This window comes from Salvelinus sp. IW2-2015, linkage group LG18 (genome assembly GCF_002910315.2).
Source record: "Salvelinus sp. IW2-2015 linkage group LG18, ASM291031v2, whole genome shotgun sequence".
NCBI lineage: Eukaryota > Metazoa > Chordata > Actinopteri > Salmoniformes > Salmonidae > Salvelinus > Salvelinus sp. IW2-2015.
In genome coordinates this window covers 46,450,910-46,464,054 of record NC_036858.1, presented here as the reverse complement: position 1 = coordinate 46,464,054, position 13,145 = coordinate 46,450,910, and the positions used below count along the sequence as shown (strand labels likewise).

The 13,145-nt window shown below is 40.9% G+C and overlaps 1 protein-coding gene across 2 annotated transcripts in view; it reads left to right on the top strand.

The window, feature by feature from the left end:
- Window positions 1-5,115: 5,115 nt before the first annotated feature.
- Window positions 5,116-13,145, top strand: part of anapc1 (anaphase promoting complex subunit 1) — a 59,346-nt gene continuing 51,316 nt past the window's right edge. For both annotated transcript variants that reach the window (XM_024007432.2, XM_024007431.2), the window contains exons 1-8: window positions 5,116-5,205; window positions 5,309-5,545; window positions 5,803-5,964; window positions 6,152-6,194; window positions 7,147-7,247; window positions 8,122-8,204; window positions 8,320-8,393; window positions 8,635-8,780. In XM_024007432.2, the coding sequence (XP_023863200.1) occupies window positions 5,333-5,545; window positions 5,803-5,964; window positions 6,152-6,194; window positions 7,147-7,247; window positions 8,122-8,204; window positions 8,320-8,393; window positions 8,635-8,780 (822 nt within the window). In that variant the 5' untranslated portion in view covers window positions 5,116-5,205; window positions 5,309-5,332. The remainder of the gene's footprint in view (window positions 5,206-5,308; window positions 5,546-5,802; window positions 5,965-6,151; window positions 6,195-7,146; window positions 7,248-8,121; window positions 8,205-8,319; window positions 8,394-8,634; window positions 8,781-13,145) is intronic.

The window sequence follows — 13,145 nt, the reverse complement described above, 5'->3', positions numbered from 1 at the left end:
ATTGACATTCCTTTACACAATGCAGATAAAAGGCTCAGTTGACACAGATGTCAGATACTCTCATGCAATAACTTTGCACACTTCCATTACACAAGAACCAATCACATACAAATCCCATCATCCCCTCATTAGGTTGAACTAAGTAAAGATGTGCACAGATGTTCTGATTGGAGAGAGTGTATTGAACAGAGTTTATCCCAGAGGGAATTAATACTATAGATTTTGTGATCTTATTTGTAGTCTGGTAGATGAAAGACCGTATGTATGGCTGTTGTGCTGGAATGTTGGTGGTTCCATGGGAAAATAGATCAATCATGTATATCTCTCAAGGCTCAAGTACTGACAAATGTGTTTTTATAACTCATAATGGTTTTGCGGGTTAATTTTAGTGATATGCTTCAGGTTTGAGCCACAGTGTTGTACTTCGGCATCTGGATTCAGTATCAGCGTTGGACTCTAGTTTAGCTGTACTGATTCTCAGTGTTGGGTCCTATGTTTGCATCTCATGTCTTCAAGACTGGGTGACATTGTTGAATGCATCTCATATATTCAAGAATGGGTGGCTGTAGTCCTATCTCAACCAGCAGCCTCTGGAAGCCTAATCACAATTGTAATGTAATCATGCCAAACATCAAGTAGATTACGGACAAAGGACTGGGAAACATGCTCATTTAATTGACAGTGATGATTTCTGGATGAGTCTGGAAAGGACCCTGTCATACAGGAAACACATGCATTATTTTTTTGGAATGTGCAGAATTTGCAAGTTCCATTGGATGAGCCAGTTATAGATCCTCATAAACTACTGCGTTGCTGAAACCATACCTTTGGTGTTATGATGCACAGACATCCAGTCATCCAGCAATAATGTCAGCATCACGTCACATGAATATGGATAATACATTACGTGAGCTATAAATTGATCCTTCGTCATGCTCCAATACCTAATGGACAGAACACACAACAGAAAACACCTGGCTATGAGTCGGATGCTGGGGAATGCCACAGCTTGTTAGAGCCTATTGTGGTTTAGATTATCTAGCCGCTGAATAATGGAAATGTGTTTGTTGCCAAATTGGCACTGACAGACTGATTTACGGGCCAGGGTCTAATATGACAGACAGCCACGCCCTCATGGTGAGTCAGTTTTACATAGTTTGCCTGAGGAACTCACTACCCAGTGGATTACTTTATTCCCATTTATGGGTTCCTTCACCAGGGTAAAGGTCCACCTGGATCTTCTGAGTAATGGATCCCAAATAGAGGAAATTATATGGCAAAACTAGGTCCAATAAATCAAGACTGAGGGAGAGGACTTTCCTCAGATTGAAGACCATGATTGATACATATCATCTTCCGTTTTGCTGGCAAACCAAGGGCAAGTTGAACATGGAAATTGAACATTTACAAACATAGATCATTGGTATGTTCTAAACCGTGTACTTAGTTTTATTTAAAGAACAAAATCCACATTTCATTCCCATGGGGGACCTGTTATCATTGTCCTGTTTTAGGCTGAAATCTATGCAATGGATCAATTAAGCAAAGTTCTTCTTCATTGCATCCCAACTAATTCTGTAAATACATTTGTGTCTCAAGCCATATGGAAAACATTATGACCAGTAATGGTCTCAGTGCTTCATTAGTCCAGTAATCAAAGCCACAAACCACCCTACAACACTCCTGAGATCACCAGTCATCAGATCCAATCACATTACAGCTTTGCCTCTCTGCTCTGCTCTCAGAGGTAGAGCCATGCTTTACATTTCCTTCAATACTAACAAGATAAATAGTGAATTTAACTCTCTGAGGAGTTGGCTCTCTGGATATCATCTACACTGTATATAGTGCATTCGGAAAGTATTCAGACCCCTTCCCTTTTCCCACATTTTGTCATCATTCTACACACAATACCCCATAATGACAAAAAACAGAAATACCTTATTTACTTAAGTATTCATACCATTTGCTATGAGACTAGACATTGAGCTCAGGTGTATCCTGTTTCCATTGATCATCCTTGAGATGCTTCTGCAAATTGATTGGAGTCCACCTGTGGTAAATTCAATGGATTGGACTTGATTTGGAAAGGCACACACCTGTCTATTTAAGGTTCCACAGTTGGCAGTGCATGTCAGAGCAAAAACCAAGCCATGAGGTCGAAGGAATTGTCCGTAGAGCTCTGAGACAGGATTGGGTCGAGGCAAAGATCTGTGGAAGGGTAAAAAAAATATTTTGCAGCATTGAAGGTCCACAAGAACACAGTGGCCTCCATCATTTTTAAATGTAAGAAGTTTGGAACTACCAAGACCCTTCCTAGAGCTGGTCGCCTGGCCAAACTGAGCAATCGGGGGAGAAGGGCCTTGGTCAGGGAGGTGACCAAGAACCCATTGGTCACTCTGACAGAGCTCTTGAGTTCCTCTGTGGACCTTCCAGGACAACCATCTCTGCAGCACTCCACCAATCAGGCCTTTATGGTAGAGTGGCCAGACAGAAGCCACACCTCAGTAAAATACACAACAGCCCTCTTGCCAAAAGGCACCTAAAGACTCTCAGACCATGAGAAGCAAGATTCTCTGGTCTTATGAAACCAAGATTGAACTCTTTGACCTGAATGTCAAGCGTCACGTCTGGAGGAAACCTGGCACCATCCCTACGGTGAAGCATGGTGGTGGCGGCATCATGCTGTGGGGATTTCAGCGGCTGGGACTGGGAGACTAGTCAGGATCGAGGCAAAGATGAACTGAGCAATGTACAGAGAGAGATTCTTGATGAAAACCTTCTACATAGCGCTCAGGACCTCAGACTGGGGCGAAGGTTCACTTTCCAACAGGACAACGACCCTAAGCACACAGCCAATACAACGCAGGATTGGACTCGAGGCTGTAATCGCTGCCAAAGGTGCTTCAACAAATACTTATGTAAATGTGATATTTTCGGTTTTACATTTTTTATACATTTGCAAAAAATTCTAAACACCTGTTTATGCTTTGTTATTATGGGGTATTATGTGTACATTGATGACGAAAGAAACGATTTAATACATTTTAGAATAAGTCTGTAACATAACAAAATGTGGAAAAAGTCAAAGGTGTGAATACTTTCCGAATGCACTGTATGAAAAATCAATAACAGGTGTGGAGGCACACTCTTTTGTGATGTACCTCGGGACAAACAGGATTATTGGCAGCGAGGTCTACCTAGTTTAGCAGGCACACTGTGGGAAGGAATAGCTTACTAAATCTTTCTATTAAACTCATATTGATCAGGCACATCCGTCTCTAGTCCCTATGTCACCTGCATTTGTGAACATCAATCACAATGTAAAATAATGGAGACAAATATAAGAATTTGGGCATGGCCTATATTAAAATCTCTACGGGATCGGTGTCCCCCCGCCAGATAGTTGAGCTAACGTAGGCTAATGTGATTAGCATGAGGTTGTAAGTAAAAAAAAAAAAATCCCAGGACATAGACAAATCTGATATGGGGAGAAAGCTTAAATTCTTGTTAATCTAACTGCACTGTACAATTTACAGTAGCTATTACAGTGAAATAATACCATGATATTGTTTGAGGAGAGTGCACAATTATGTATTAACAAACCAATTAGGCACATTTGGGCAATCTTGATACAACATTTTGAACATGTATGCAATGGTTCATTGGATCAGTCTAAAACTTTGCACATACACTGCTGTCATCTAGTGTGCAAAATCTAAATTTCTCCTGTGCTGGAATAATACATTATGGCCTTTCTCTTGCGTTTCAAAGATGATGGTACAAAAAAACGCATGTTTTTTTCTTTGTATTATCTTTTACGAGATATAATGTGTTATATTCTCCTACATTAATTTCACATTTCCACAAACTTCAGTGTTTCCTTTCAAATGGTATCAAGAGTACGCATATCTTTGCTTCTGGATTTGAGCTACAGGCAGTTAAATTTGGGTATGTCATTTAAGGCAAAAATTTAAATAAAGGGTAAATAAATAAAATAAAAGGTGGCCTCCTATGATGGTGTCACGTTGAAAGTCAGTTAGCTCTTCAGTAAGGCCATTCTACTACCAATGTTTGTCTATGGAGATTGCATGGCTGTGTGCTCGATTTTATATGCCTGTCAGCAACGGGTGTGGCTGAAATAGCCGAATCCACTCATTTGAAGGGGTGTCCACATACTTTTGTATATATAGTGTATGTTCCATAGTCAAACAGACTTAATTTACTTTGTACATTCTCTCTGGCTACAATGTATCTATTGCTGAAAATATAAATATGGAAATATAACCACTTGACACGTCACTTTCCTCCTTCGTACTTGATTGGTTGATAAAGTGAGGAGAAGAATCTCGGGACAGCAAGATGTCCGCGCACATTTGAAAAACTGATGTAGCTAGCTATATTCTTATTTTATGTGTTGCTTTAAGGTGTTTTTATGTTGACAATACTGACTAAGTGGTACTCCAGGAAGAGTCATATAAAGAAAAGACAAGGACTCCAAGACAAGAGCCAGACTATTCCTTATTATCAGGTTCGCGCCTGTGCCACGGTAGCATGCTAGCTAGCTAACGTTAGCTAGCCAGCTAGACACTGCATGTATGACAGTATGCTAATCTAAACATGGTTGCTAGCTAGTTAGCCAGACACAAAGATGCGACACTCAACGTTATTTATATGTGTACTTGAAGTTTACGCAATGTGTCCAGCTAATATTAGCAATCTGTTATAACGTGAGTCTTTCATGCTGAACGTTTTGCTACTGAAATAGTTAACCGGCTGGCCTAGCTTCAAGCCAATTGCTTGCTAGCTAGTTAGCTTAAGTCATGATACAACAAAAATAATGATGACCACGGACAGTAGCTAGCTACAATTATTATATTATTATTATAATTACTATATCTTTAAGGCTATTGCTAGCTGTAGTATTTTAATAGTTATCTAGCTATAATTAGTAAGTTGTTATAGTTAGCTACGTGTCTTCCGTTGAGCATGTTCTATCTAAGTTAGCAGTTGAGTTGGCTACCAAAATAAACAATTCACAATGAGCTGCCCAACTAACGTTAGTATAACTTATTGACTCTGACCAACATGTTGTCATGTCAATTCACTCAAGTTTCCAGACCTGAGCATCCCTTCAGTCTGGTGAACACTCTGCCTCATCACTGGTCTCATTGGATTTTCGAAGTATTTCACAGCATTCTACAGGTGAAGTGTAACAGGATATCGCTAAGTGATGTACTGTCAGATGTTTATAATGTATTTGACTTCATGCTGTAACATACACTATCTCTCTCTGTCTCTCGCTCAGAAATAATGCTGATATCTGGAACTCATGTCGAACGTCTATGAAGAGAGAGCCACAATGATAGCCGCAGGGGAATTGCAGTCGTTTGGCCCGTTTGGCCGTGAGCACTGCAAGAACCACCCAAACGCTGTGAACCTGCAGCTCCGGCAGTTGCAGCCAGCCTCTGAGCTCTGGTCCTCAGATGGAGCAGCCGGTCTGGTGGGCTCTCTCCAGGAGGTCACTCTACAGGAGAAGAAGAGGGTAAGACTGGGGGGAAACTCTTGGTCATCTTCTCTCACATTTACAGGGTGCTACTGATAAATATGTATAGCTATATCTAGGATAAATAACATGTTTGCCAGATAGCTTCCTTGCTTTGGTTCAAATAAGATCTCCTTCCTCGGCTTATGGTTTCAGGTGCATACTTTTCTTTAAAGCGCTTTCTATTGTGTGCTGGTTCTGTTTGATACATAAGCCGAGTAAGGAGATTGTTTTCACTATTGTGTGTCTGTTTGCAGGAATGCTGGTTGCTGAGAAAGGGTTCCAGTGTGGACAGTGATGAGATGGAGTATGATGAGGAGCTCTATGCAGCAGGAAACATGGTCATATGGAGCAAAGGGAGCAAGAGTCAAGCCTCCCATGTCTACAAAGCTTTTACCGTGGACAGTCCAGTACAACAGGTAATCAAAATCACCAGATCAAACTAAACATGTCATATTAAACATACATGCATACCTACATACTCTGTGTGTACATTATATGGCATGTCTGTTGTCATCGTCAACATTAAGATTTTAGTCAGCTTATCAATAAATACTTTTTTTTCAGGATGTATATCCAATAATATCTCTCTCCCTCCCTTTTCAGGCATTATGGTGTAACTTTGGTATTCCACAAAATAAGAAAGATGGTAAGTAGGCCGATGCCACATCCTCATCGTCACAATTTATTTACATTAAATTCTAGAGCTCATTGATGTACAGTACCAGTCAAAATTTTGGACACACCTACTCATTCAATGGCGTTTCTTTATATCGACTATTTTCTACATTGTATAATAATAGTGAAGACATCAAAATAACACATGGAATCATGTAGTAACCCAAAAAGTGTGAAACAAATCAAAATATATTTGAGATTTTTCAAAGTAGCCACACTTTGCCTTGATGACAGCTTTGCACACTCAACCAGCTTCACCTGGAATGCTTTTCCAACAGTCTTGAAGGATTTCCCACATATGATAAGCACTTGTTGGCTGCTTTTCCTTCACTCTGCGGTCCAATTCATCCCAAACCATCTTAATTGGGTTGAGGTCGGGTGATTGTGGAGGCCAGGTAATCTGATGCATTACTCTCCTTCTTGGTGAAATAGCCCTTACACAGCCTCGGTGGAAACCACACATGCAGAGATTATCCGTTAACCTACTCTGCGTCTCATAAAATCTATAATTTGGCCTCATCAGACCAAAGGACAGATTTCCACCGGTCTAATGTCCATTGCTCGTGTTTCTTGGCCCAAGCAAGTCTCTTTTTCTTATTGGTGTCCTTTAGTAGTGGCTTCTTTGCAGCAATTGGACCATGAAGGCCTGATTCACGCAGTCCCCTCTGCAGTTGGTGTTGGGATGTGTCTCTTACTTCAACTCTGTGAAGCATTTATTTGGGCTGCAATTTCTGAGTCTGGTAACTCGAATGAATTTATCCTCTGCAGCAGAAGTAGCTCTGGGTCTTCTGCTGGGCTCTTGAATGAGTAGGTGTGTCCAAACTTTTGACTTGTACTGTATATTTAAAATATATATATATATATTTTTTTTAATATCTCAGTTATATTGTGAAGAGGTTTTAATTTGCTCTATTGTACTCCAGAGCAGGAGATTTTGGAACAGACAGTGTGTATTGTCCAGAGCAGCTGTGTGAATGTGCACAGTGTGACAGGGAAGGACTTTATCTCCCCTCTACCCTTTCAGGTGAGTTCCTCATCACTGATTGGTATGCTGTTACATTGTCTAAAATGTGTGCTATCATCGCTGGATGATCTGTCATTTGACGTTTCATGGTGTTCATTACATGTTGAATTTGGTGATGTACTACTTGTGATGAAATGTGATTTACTTTGAACATTTGTTAGATAAATCCTTATTTGTACATTTTGTAAAATATGTCTCCTAGTCCTGGCTGTTTTAATTTCCTCGTTAGAATCCCTTAAGGAGAACTAGCAGATATGGACAGTAATTATTGTTGTTTACACAGTTATTGATATTCTCCAGGACCAGTCCATTGTCTTTTTAACTAATGGTAATGGGGGATTTGGCTCACTGACAGCTGACAAGAGGCTTCAGATTACAATGAAAAAAACCATCATGCAATTAACTGCCTCTGCATTTATGTGTGATTCTTTTTCACATCGAAGTCCACTTGATATGATTTGAATTTGGTTTTGTTTTCCTGGTGATTTGCGGGGAAAACATTGCGTAAGTCTACGTTGTGACATGCAGGGTAGATTACGTTGCTTTCTTGGGAGCTAATTTAGCTGATGTTGATTGGGTCCACATTTACAGACCAGATTTGTATTGGTGGATGCATTTTTTTTTTAAATACATTTTTTAATCGGTTCAGTTGTATTTGATAAGACATGACTCACTAGCTGCCGTCAGACTCCACCATTATTCTACTGTAAATAGGGACATGTCTCTTTTCCCACGAGATACTATGAAAATGCAAACTGCCTGTTTCTTTAGTGAGCCATTCAAGTGTTGACAAATCATGTTTATCAAATTTTTCTCCAACATCACCTTGATAGAATTTCATGAAATTAAGTTCTGTGACTCTCGCCTTTTACAGGTCTCTAATCTGTGGCCTACTAAGTTTGGTCTGCTGTTAGAACGCAAAAACTCTGCACCCGATGCTTCTCAGAGTCCTCCCAGGTACACAGCAGAAACCTGTAATGCACACACCCTGCTGTTTCTGATATATTTTGGTTCATGCTAGTGTGTCAGTAGTTTGTTTTGAACATACCACTGTTTGTTTCTCTGTTATCAGGGAACCTCTTCCCACAGTATTCAGCATGCTGCACCCTCTGGATGAGATTGCCCCAGTGGTGTGCAGGCCTACAGGTGAGACTCTCAAACACGCATACATAGAAATTGTCACAATTTGTTTGACATTGTGTTTACAAAGAGCACGGCGGAAACCACCATACAAATAAACTATAATGGATGTTGAAACATGAATGTTGGAGCCAGCATATTGTTGGCCCTCTTGCACTCCTTGGCTGCCCTGTTAGCTGACTACCGGTACCTTAATTGCTGGCCCCATTATGGCTTGTTAATTGCTCATCTCCTGTGTCTCTGGCAGGTCTGTTCGAGGCTGCACGTGTGCAGTACGTCTCTGACAGCACCATGAAAATCGTCTTCTCCAACTGCGAGCCCTCCATAGTCATGACATACGACACCGTGCAGTGCATACACTCTGTGTGGGCGCTGCGCAAAGTCACTCCAGATGTAAGATAACATGCAAGAACAACACTGTTATTACTGTTCCATTACTGCTTCCTCTGTGGTTCTTCAGTAATAGAAAATGTAATGTTCATGGCATCAATGGAATTGGTAAATAATCCTCATCATAGCAAGAGTGATGACTCAAAGGCCTATCTACGACCCCTAAGGATGGATTTAAATTGGTCCGACTTGGCCAGGGATAATTACAAAAGGACACATTGGTTTCCTTACACCAGTGGTTACTTAACTTTTTATAGTCCCGTACCCCTTAAAACATTCAACCTCCAGCTGCATACCCCTTTTAGCACCAGGGTCAAATGTTGTTTTTTTGCCATCATTGTAAGCCTGCCACACACTATACGGTACATTTATTAAACATAATAATGAGTGTGAGTTTTTGTCACAACTCGGCTCGTGGGAAGTGACAAAGAGCTCTTATAGGACCAGGGCACAAATACAGTTGAAGTCAGAAGTTTACATACACCTTAGCCAAATACATTTAAACTCAGTTTTTCACAATTCCTGACATTTAATCCTAGTACAAATTCCCTGTCTTAGGTCAGTTAGGATCACCACTTTATTTTTAGAATGTGAAATGTCAGAATAATAGTAACGAGAATGATTTATTTCAGCTTTTATTTCTTTCATCACTCCCAGTGGGTCAGAAGTTTACATACACTCAATTAGTATTTGGTAGCATTGCCTTTAAATTGTGTAACTTGGGTCAAACGTTTCGGGTAGCCTTCCCCAAGCTTCCCACAATAAGTTGGGTGAATTTTGGCCCATTCCTCCTGACAGAGCTGGTGTAACTGAGTCAGGTTTTTAGGCCTCCTTGCTCGCACACACTTTTTCAGTTCTGCCCACAAATTTTCTATAGGATTGAGGTCAGGGCTTTGTGATAGCCACTTCAATACCTTGCTTTGTTGTCCTTAAGCCATTTTGCCACAACTTTGGAAGTATGCTTGGGGTCATTGTCCATTTGGAAGACCCATTTGCGACCAAGCTTTAACTTACTGACTGATGTCTTGAAATGTTGCTTCAATATATCCACATAATTTTCCACCCTCATGATGCCATCTATTTTGTGAAGTGCAGCAGTCCCTCCTGCAGCAAAGCACCCCCACAACATGATGCTGCCACCCCCATGCTTCACGGTTGGGTTGGTGTTCGGCTTGCAAGCCTCCCCTTTTCCCTCCAAACATAATGATGGTCATTATGGCCAAACAGTTCTTTTTTGTTTCATCACACCAGAGGATATTTTCTCTAAAAGTATGACTTTTGTCCCCATGTGCAGTTGCAAACCGTAGTCTGGCTTTTTTATGGTGGTTTTGGAGCAGTGGCTTCTTCCTTGATGAGCGGCCTTTCAGGTTTTGTCGATATAGGACTCGTTTTACTGTGGATATAAATACTTTTGTACCTGTTTCCTCCGCATCTTCACAAGGTCCTTTTGCTGCTGTTCTGGGATTGATTTGCACTTTTCGCACCAAAGTACGTTCATCTCTAGCAGACAGAACACGTCTCTTCCTGAGCGGTATGACGGCTGCGTGGTCCCATGGTGTTTATATTTGCGTACTATTGTTTGTGCAGATGAACGTGGTACCTTCAGGCATTTGGAAATTGCTCCCAAGGATGAACCAGACTTGTGGAGGTCTACAATTTTTTTCTGAGGTCTTGGCTGATTTCTTTTGATTTTCCAATGATGTCAAGCAAAGAGGCGCTAGGTTTGAAGTAGGCCTTGAAATACATCTACAGGTACGCCTCCAATTGACTCAAATGATGTCAATTAGCCTATCAGAAGCTTCTAACGCATGACATCATTTTCTGGAATTTTCCAAGTTGTTTAAAGGCACAGTCAACTTAGTGTATGTAAACTTCTGATTCACTGGAATTGTGAAACAGTGAATTATAAGTGAAATAATCTGTCTGTAAACAATTGTTGGAAAATTACTTGTGTCATGCACAAAGTAGATGTCCTAACCGACTTGCCAAACTACAGTTTGTTAACAAGAAGTTAGTGGATTGGTTGAAAAACAAGTTTTAATGACTCCACCTAAGTGTATATAAACTTCCCACTTCAACTGTAATAATAATCAATCATTTTGCTCTTTATGTAACCATCTTACATATAAAACCATATTTGTTAATCGAAAATTGTGAATAACTCACCACAGGTTAATAAGGAGGGTTGCTTGAAAGGATGCACATAACTGGGATGTTGGGTTGTATTGGAGAGAGTCTCAGTATTATCCTTTTCCACTCGGTCTTTGCCTGTATTTAGTTTTCATGCTAGTGAAGGCCGAGAATCCACTCTCAAATAGGTCATGGTTGCAAAAGGCATCAGTGTCTTAACAGCTCAATTTTCCAAGGCAGGATACTCTGAGCGCAGCCCAATCCAGAAATCTGGCAGTGGCTTCTGATTTAAATTAAATTTTCACAGAACAGTTTGTTGCATTTTCGGCTCTCTTGTTCAGACATCGCTAAAGTGGATTGGAGGCAGGGCATGAAAGGGATAACAAATCCAGTTGTTTGTGTCATACGTTTCGGGAAAGTACCTGCGTAATTGCGCACACAACTCACTCAGGTGCTTCGCTATATCACATTTGACATTGTAAGCTTGAGTTCATTTGCACACAAAAAAATCATACGATGGAAAGACCTGTGTGTTGTCTTTGTTAATGCAGACAGAGAAGAGCTCCAACTTCTTAATCATAGCCTCAATTTTGTCCTGCACATTGAATATAGTTGCGGAGAGTTCCTGTAATCCTAGATTCAGATCATTCAGGTGATGAAAAAACATCATCCAGATAGGCCAGTCGTGTGTGAAACTCGTCTGACCGCTTGCATGATGACAAGTGAAAATTATGGGTCAGTAAAGAACTTTTAAGCTCGTCTCTCAATTTAAAAAGAAATGTGTCAATACTTTGCCCCTTGATAACCAGCGCACTTCTGTATGTTGTAAAAGCGTTACATGCCCATATCATTGCATAGTGCAGAAAATACACGAGAGTTCAGGGGCCTTGCTTTAACAAAGTTAATCATTTTCACTGTAGTGTCCAAATCGTCTTTCAAGCTGTCAGGCATTCCCTTGGCAGCAAGAGCCTCTCGGTGGATACTGCAGTGTACCCAAGTGTTGTCGGGAGCAACTGCTTGCACGCGCGTTACCACTCCACTATGTTTCCCTGTCATGGCTTTTGCCCCATCAGTACAGATACCAACGCATTTTGACCACGAGAGTCCATTTCATGTCACAAAGCTGTCCAGTACTTTAAAAATATCCTCTCCTGTTGTCCTGGTTTCCAGTGATTTGCAGAAGAGGATGTCTTCCTTAATTGACCCACCCATAAACGTAACGGACATATACCAGGAGCTGTGCCAGGCCCGCCACGTCTGTTGACTCATCCAGCTGTAACGCATAGAATTCACTGCCTTTTATGCGAAGCAGTAATAAAAAATAAAAAAACATCTCCTGCCATGTCACTGATGCATCGTGAAACAGTGTTGTTTGATGAAGGCATTGTCTGTATAGTTTTTTTGGCCTTTTCCCCCAGCATTGTCCCAGCCATATCCTCAGCCCGCAGGAAGAATTAAGTCCTCCACAATAGTATGGGGCTTGCCTCTCCTAGCCACTCAGTAGCTCACCATATAAGACACTTCTAGCCCCTTCTTGTTAATGGTATCTGTTGGTTTTATACTTGTCTTACTACTTGAAAGTTGTCTTAATTCTCGCTCAAAAAACTCCTGTGGCTTATTTTTCAAATGGGCATGTTTTGTTTCTAAATGTCTGCGCAAGAGTGAAGGTTTCATTGAGTTGTGAGATCGTACTTTTGCACATATAACACACTGTGGCTGAGGAAAGGCACTACTCACAATATAAGTAAACCCCAAATCAATGTAGTTATCATATTTGCGCCTCTTCGATGGTCCAACGTCCCGGTCTGTTCGGTGCTTTACCGGGTAAAGGGGCAGTAGCTCTTCGGCTGCGTCAGATTCACAACTGTCAGTGTCCATGCTAGCTGGGCTAACAACAAATTTAGAATTACTGATGCTAGCATTGGATGTGTGGTCGTGGAAGCAGAAGAACTTGTGTCGTTGACAGGTGCAGGTGTAGTACTGCTGGTAGTAGCAGTACTACTAGTAGAGCTGGTATGTGTCTTTATGGCCTTACTTTTTTTTCACCATTTATCAATTTTCGCGCAAATGGAATGAGCAGCAGCTACGTTTGGCTACATATGGACCGTTAGTGGAATTCCCGCAAGAGAGTAACGGTTAATGTGATTGGATGTTAATTATTTGACTAGGCTACCTGTATTTGACATTGTGTTATTTCGCTTAACACTAGATGGTTTAATTTTGTTTTTGGCGGTGAAA